The 6,675-nt window shown below is 61.5% G+C and overlaps 1 protein-coding gene across 1 annotated transcript; it reads left to right on the top strand.

The window, feature by feature from the left end:
• Window positions 1-2,432: 2,432 nt before the first annotated feature.
• On the top strand, window positions 2,433-6,056 carry SNAI1 (snail family transcriptional repressor 1). Its single transcript, XM_074843035.1, has 3 exons — window positions 2,433-2,514; window positions 3,129-3,632; window positions 4,871-6,056. The coding sequence occupies exons 1-3, from the start codon at window positions 2,436-2,438 to the stop codon at window positions 5,050-5,052; spliced, it is 765 nt and encodes a 254-aa protein (XP_074699136.1). The 5' UTR covers window positions 2,433-2,435; the 3' UTR covers window positions 5,053-6,056.
• The last annotated feature ends 619 nt before the right edge of the window (window positions 6,057-6,675 follow it).

The following is a 6,675-nucleotide window of genomic DNA, read 5'->3' as shown; positions in this document are numbered from 1 at the left end:
AATGGGGCTCGCACCTCCCGGCCCTGTGCTGGTCCCCGTCATCCTCCAGCCAGCTCAGGGGCCTGTGGTGGGTTTCGTGGAGCTTCACGGGTCTTGCAGTGAGGGTGCACACCTCCTCCCCACACCTCATGGCCAGACCTTCCCTTTGCCTCATCACACTCTCCCTTGGCAACAGGAGCTTTGTTCTGCAGGATGTTTGAGATGCTTCATGTAGCCATGGGGCCAAAGAAGGTAAAAAGAAGAATTTGCAGCAGACTTGGCACCCTGGAGGTGGTTAGCGTGTGCCTGTGAGCTCCTTGGGTCAGCCCATGTGGGTCTGGGACTGGAGCCATGCCATGGGCTGGTGGCAGCGCTGCTCTGGCCACCCTGGGGCTCAGCAGCTGCCAGAGCCCAGTGCTGTGGTGCAGGGTGGGACGGCTGAGAAACCACTGCCATTTCCAGCCTGTGAATCATTGCAGAGCTTCTCCTCCCCTCTGGTCTCCTGCTCTCGTCCTGTAGCTTGTTGGCTCATGGGCACAGGCAGGTCAGGTCACTCTCTCCCTTGGTCTCGATTTTTCCTCTAGCACATGCAAGTTTTTCCGTGCACAGTGGTTGGAACAAATCTGATTACTAACATTTCAGAAAGAACAGAGGAGCAGGCTTTGCTTCTTGAAAGAAAACCACCTAGTTGGGTTCCTCGTACAAGTGTCCCCAGTGTAACCACATCCGCGGCAGGTGGAGGAGCACGAGGCGGGCACTGGTGAGGTTCTGGGGGAGGCACCTGCAGCAGCACCCGGGCCACTGCCCCCCCCCACTGCGGGGTGCTGCACCTCCAGACCCCCGTGAGAAATGGAGTGGGTCTAGCCTCTGGGATTTGCATCCCCCAAGGCTTTTGGGGGGCACGTCTTGCCCTGAACTTCAGGCTGATCCAGGGATGAGTTGTGCAGATAAACACGGGTAATTCTGCAGCAAAGGAGGGATGGATCCAGCTCCAGAGCATGTGGCTGCAGGGGAGGAGTTTGCAAATGCATCTCGTCTCTGCAGGACTGCGCGTAGCTGGCCAGACAAGCTTTCCAAGCTGCTCCTGCCCCAAGGAAACACTGACAGTGAGCTCAGCCCCCTGCACTGCAGCCATGCCAGCGGAAAGCTTTGCTCCCTACTTCTGCATTGTTGTGGCTAAACAGTAACGTGTGGTCAGAGGGGGCTGGCAGAGTGGTGTGTGATGGGTGAATCATGAGTGGTCCAGCACCACGGGCCCTTTTCCGAGTGGCAGGGCTGGGCACTGGCCGGGAGCGAGGAGGCATTCCCAGCAGGTCTCATTTCTCCTTCTCCTGCAGCCACCCGCTGCCAGCAGCTGTCTTGGCCTGGAGCTGAGCGTGGCTCCCACAGCAGGTGGCTGGACCCGTGCCCTGAGCCCTTCCAGCGGGAAAATCCCCACATGAGCCAGAGGGACGGGGCAAGCTGGAAGCTGGGGCTGGGCCTTTTAACTGCCAGGTTGGGGGGACTGCTCCAGTCCTGCTCACCACTGCTCCATCACCCACTAGCAAGGCCTGGGCACCTTCCCGTGGGCACGTGTCCCCTGGGGAGCGGAAAGCCAACAGGAGTGTGTGCCTCACTGGGGCTGTTTGACCCACACTGCCATGCCCGTGGGGAAGGAGTCAGGAGAAGGCAGAAGGGAAGAAAACCAGGGAGCAGCGTGCTAGGGGAGGCTGCGCTGCCTGAAACCTGCGCAGCAGAAGGGAGAAGCATGTCCGGGCAGGTGCTCCTGACCCCTGCCTGGGGGAGGGAGGCAGCAAGGGCTGTGCTTGATCCATCCCGCTCCTCCACAAGCCATTGCCTCTTCTCAGAGGATTAATAACATGCGGCAAAGTGTGTCCCAGCAGCGCTTCGGTGAGCGGGGCAGGTGGAGGCTTGTCCTAATCTGCACCGCAGTCCCCCGAGGTGGGGCAGGGGCAAGGACCGCCACGCGTGGGGGCCCGGGCATCACCCTCCCGGCCCAGCGCCTTCCTCCAGCCCCGCCGCTGCAGGTGTCCCCGGCTCGGGCACAGAGGCCGTGGCTCTGTCGCATGGCTCCTCGCCCTGCTCCCCCCGGAGCATCGTCTGGTCCCCGCGGGGACCGCGGCACTGGGAAACAGTCCGAAAAGAAGCCACAAATGTCTCGTTCATCGTCAGCAGCGGCGGCGGTTTCCACGCCAGAGCCCAGGCAGGCAGCGCGGTCGTCCCGCGGGAGAGGAGCCCCGTGGACAAGCCCCACGGCTCGGCCCGGCTCGGCTCGGCTTGGCCCGGGCCCCGGGGCCGACACCTGCCGGGCGCCCGCCCCGCCCCGCCCCGCCCCGCCCCGGGGCCCGGGGGCGGCCCCGCTCCTCCCTCCCAGCCCCGCGCCGCCCCCCGGGCCCATATTAACGGGAGCGGCGGCGCGGCGGCCCCGCAGCGGGCGGCGGCACCGGGGCTGCAAGATGCCGCGGTCCTTCCTGGTGAAGAAGCACTTCTCGGCCAGCAAGAAGCCCAACTACAGCGAGCTGGAGAGCCAGGCCGGTGCGTGGACGGGGCGGGACGGGCCACGCACGTGGGGTGGTGCGGGGGCTCCTTATGTCCCCACACGGGAGCGGGTGGGTGACTGACTTTTTACAGGGGTGTGGGGGTGGGTTTTTTATTTTTCCATTTTCGTACGTCTCGAGTGGGATGCGGCGCGGGATCCCCCGTGTCCCGGGATGTGGAGCCGCCCCTTGGTTTCCCGGGGTGGGGTCCCCCATGGGGTGGGCGCGGGGAGCTCCCCATGCTGGGGGTGGGCAGGGACGCGGGGTCCCCTTCGCCCCATCCCTCGCAGCAGGGCGGGCAGTGGCCCGAGCCCGCGTGGGGTGGGTCGGATCTCCTTTGCTCCGGGGTGGGCTGGAGCTCTGGGCCCCCGTGGGGTGGGCTGGGGGTCCCTTTGCCCCTCCGGCTTCGGGGTGGGGCGCGGGGCTCCCACGGGATAAATGGGGGTCGGGTCCCATTGCCCCGGGGGTGGTGCGGAGCCCCGCCGGGGGAGGGTGGGTTGGGCACCCCGCTCCCCTGGCTGTGGAGCCCCGCGGGGGTGGGTCGGGGCCCCCCTCGCCCCCCGTTCCCACGGGGAGCATCGGGCCCCCGCTGAGCGCTGCCGCCTCCCGCAGTGCTGGCAGCCCCGCTGCTCTACGAGACGTGCCCGCTGCCCGTCATCCCCCCGCCCGAGGTGCTCGGCCCCGGTGCCTACTACCCGCCGCTGGTGTGGGACGCGGGGCTGCTCTCCAGTCTCTTCCCGGGCGGCCCGGGCAGCGAGGCGGCGGGCAGCACGGCCCCCGCCCTGGACCTGACGGCGCTCTCCAGTGAGGAGGATGAAGGCAAGAGCTCGGGGCCCCCCAGCCCAGCTTCAGCCCCCGCTGCAGCCGAGCGCTTCCGCTGCGCCCAGTGTGCCAAGGCTTACTCCACCTTCGCCGGGCTCTCCAAGCACAAGCAATTGCACTGCGACGCCCAGGCCAGGAAATCCTTCAGCTGCAAGTACTGCGAGAAGGAGTACGTGAGCCTGGGGGCTCTCAAGATGCACATCCGGAGCCACACGCTGCCCTGTGTCTGCAAGATGTGCGGCAAGGCCTTCTCCCGGCCCTGGCTGCTGCAGGGCCACATCCGGACGCACACCGGTAACGCCGGCGCTCGCCCCTCTCCCTCCCTCCCTCCCTTATCGCCTCCCGCTTCCCAGCTCCCCGGCCCCCAGCGAATCGGCGGGCCAGGTGTTATCTGGGAAGATAAGGGCTTCCCAAACCCCCTTGGCACATCTCTCTCTCAAATGTCCTTTAAATATCCTCTTGGCTGGAACCGAGCGCAGGGTCAAGGCTCGGCTCGTAAATCTGTGTGCTGCTGTTAGTGCCGCGCCTGCCCGCGAGCCAGCCCCGTCGGCCGTGGCGTGATGGCAAACGCTTCAGCCCAATTTCATAAAGGGGGTGATGAGACTTCTGGAGCGCTCCTGCCCCGTGCGCCGCCATGCCCGAAGCATCCCTCCCTGCCCACGCCGAGGGCAGCACCCCGCACCCGGCTGCCCACCACCGTGGCCTCCAACCCGCCGCCCCGCTCGCCAGCGGTGGGCTCGGCCCAAAGCGCACCCGCTGCCGAGATGCACCTCGGCGAGGCCTGCGGGCAGGTGCTGGGGGCACCTGTTGGTGCGGGTCCGGGTGCTGCAGCTGCAGCCCACCCCGCCGCCACGGCCGCCCGCACAATGCGTCTCCCGAGCATCCTTTGTGGGGCTGCGGGGATAGGGTAATTGTTACTTGGCACTGATTTCACACCCTCTTAACGTACTAAAGATGATGGCTGAAGGAAGCTGGGAAGACTTAATTGTGCTTTCCAAATTGAGCATACGCATTTGTTTCCTCCAAAAGAGTCTTTCTGGGAGGAATTCGCCCTGGCCAGGCTTTTCAATGCGAGCCGGGCGGGAGAAGGGGGAGCGCGGGGTTCAGCGGAGGAAATAGCTATACTCGCCCTGGCGCTGGCGCCTTTCAGCCGCTGCCTGCTATGATATAATTAACACATAGTGCTTGGCTTTCCTGCCTCTCTGCAAACGCTTCGCTTGGCTCCAGGCAGGAGATGAATATCGTGTCTTCGTTTGTATGTGCAACTGCCTAGCTGCTTGCAGATGTTTCCAGCATTAATTTTCCGTGGTTCATAGGAGAGGTTTTTCTGGGAGTAGGAAATTCCCAAGTCCGTGGCTTTCCCTGAAGTGAATGCTGTACATACCTCGCTGGGCTTTCCCTCCAAACAATAACAGCCAGCACTTCTTTTCACTGTACTCTTCACAAACTTTGGCTAATGAATGGCTCCTTCTTTGATATTCCCCATGTGTTGATGCACTGGTTAATTGGGAGCGTTTCTCTTTGTCCCATAGGTGAAAAGCCCTTTTCCTGTACACACTGCAACCGGGCCTTCGCTGACCGCTCTAATCTCCGAGCCCACCTGCAGACCCATTCAGATGTAAAGAAGTACCAATGCAAAACCTGCTCCCGGACTTTCTCCCGTATGTCGCTGCTCCACAAGCATGAGGAGACGGGCTGCTCTGGCTCTCGCTGAGGACTCCGCTCCCCCAGGCCTCTCACCACGCAAAAACCTATATTATAACTAGTTTCTGTAGGAGTTAGTTTCCTCCGTCGCCATCGCAGTGTGTGCCGGGCTGGACGCAGCTCCTCTGGCCCTCGAGACCCTCACACTCCTCGCTCGGTGCCTCCTGTGCAATGCGAAGGCCTGATCCTTCTCCCATCCCGGCGGCTGAGGGTGCAGGATTGGACTCTGGTGCAAAGCGAGCGCGTGAAACTCGGGGGGCAGAGCCCTGAGCCCGACCCGCTGCTGGCGCAGCCCCTCAGCAGGTGCCCCCGCTTGCCGGAGGCACTCGGCACCTTGCAGGGTTGGACCTGCACCCTGGCCCCACCGCCGGTATCAAACAATTGTGACCATGTAGCTTGGTTTTTTGTGTTCTTTTTTTTTTTTTTTTTTACTGTAACCACTTGGTAACTTTTAAGAACCAATATTTTTTTAATGAAGGACAAAATATTACCCCCCCTGCCCTGAGTGTATATATGCCGCCTGTAGAAGGTGTAACTATGCAATAATACAGTATCCCAGTAGTTGTGAAGCAGCTGCTTCTCCCCAGCACAATGACAATTTGCAATGCCTGCGAGATTAACAGTGTCCATAAAAGGCATGGGTAGCCATTTCAAACACCAACCCTGTTTACAGAGCAGCTATGCACTCAAGCACCTGTTAATATGACTCTTAACAACTGCTTTTCAAGAGAACTGTGACTAATAGCAGGCACTTGTCAGCCGATACAATGGTGGCCTGTCCCAGGGCTGCCCATCGACAGGTGTGTGCCAAAAGCCCTATTTATGGGTATTGACAGGTGCCTCCTGAATGCATCTTTCTTTGGACATTGTTTTCATGGAATCATTACAAAGAGGATGTTTACATTTCAAAGGTACACTGGTATTTATATTTTTGTGCCACAATTTTGTACTGATGAAACTTTTTATATAATTATATACAGTTTATTGATATTCAATAAAATGTTTAATTTATAATGGGGTTTTATGCAGCAGTCGGTGCGGTGGGGACTGCTGTGGGGACTGGAGGGCTGGGGTGAGGGTGCTGGACTCAGCTCTCCTGCTCCCACCCTGCACTCGGGGCCTCTGCCTGCAGGTGAATGGCAAGTGGCATTCACACCAGGGGATCTGCAGAGCAGTTGCCTCTCAGGGGAGGAAAAGGCAGGCTGAGTCAGTTCCTGCCAAAGGGCTGGGGCAGCTGTGCAGTGATGCGGGCTGGGGGGGCATCAGGCTGCTGGGGGTGCAGTGCATCGCCTTGGCTCCCCATGGGAAAGCACAGGGGCTTGCCCTGTCCCTCCCAGCCTGCCTGGGTGGGTGCTGGCTTCCTCAAGGGGCTACTGGAGCACCCGTGGCCTGGCTGTGTCCCTCAGTGCTCCGTGGGGAGCAGGTCTGTGCCACAGCATGGGGGATGGCCCCGCTGTGGTGGTGGGGCTGCCTCTGGCTCTTGGCAGGCTCCTGAGCCTCCCTGGGGATGGCTAAAGCACCAGGCACCTCACTGAGCTGAGCCTTGGGGTGGGTGACCCGCTGTGGGTGGGTGGCAGCAGAGGTGACACATCCTGTTGTCACAGCAGAGCCCTTCAGCAAGCGCAGGTGGGGC

The sequence above is a fragment of the Strix aluco genome, chromosome 17, assembly GCF_031877795.1.
Source record: "Strix aluco isolate bStrAlu1 chromosome 17, bStrAlu1.hap1, whole genome shotgun sequence".
Lineage (NCBI taxonomy): Eukaryota > Metazoa > Chordata > Aves > Strigiformes > Strigidae > Strix > Strix aluco.
This window is presented reverse-complemented; position numbering and strand designations above follow the sequence as displayed.

What these genes read in the sequence shown, in the direction of transcription:
- SNAI1 (XM_074843035.1), top strand. Translation starts at nt 2,436, where the DNA reads ATGCCGCGGTCCTTCCTGGTGAAGAAGCACTTCTCGGCCAGCAAGAAG. An exon ending in CGAGCTGGAGAGCCAGGCCG is followed by an intron (nt 2,515 to 3,128) that starts GTGCGTGGACGG and finishes CGCCTCCCGCAG; the next exon opens with TGCTGGCAGCCCCGCTGCTC. An exon ending in CCACATCCGGACGCACACCG is followed by an intron (nt 3,633 to 4,870) that starts GTAACGCCGGCG and finishes TTTGTCCCATAG; the next exon opens with GTGAAAAGCCCTTTTCCTGT.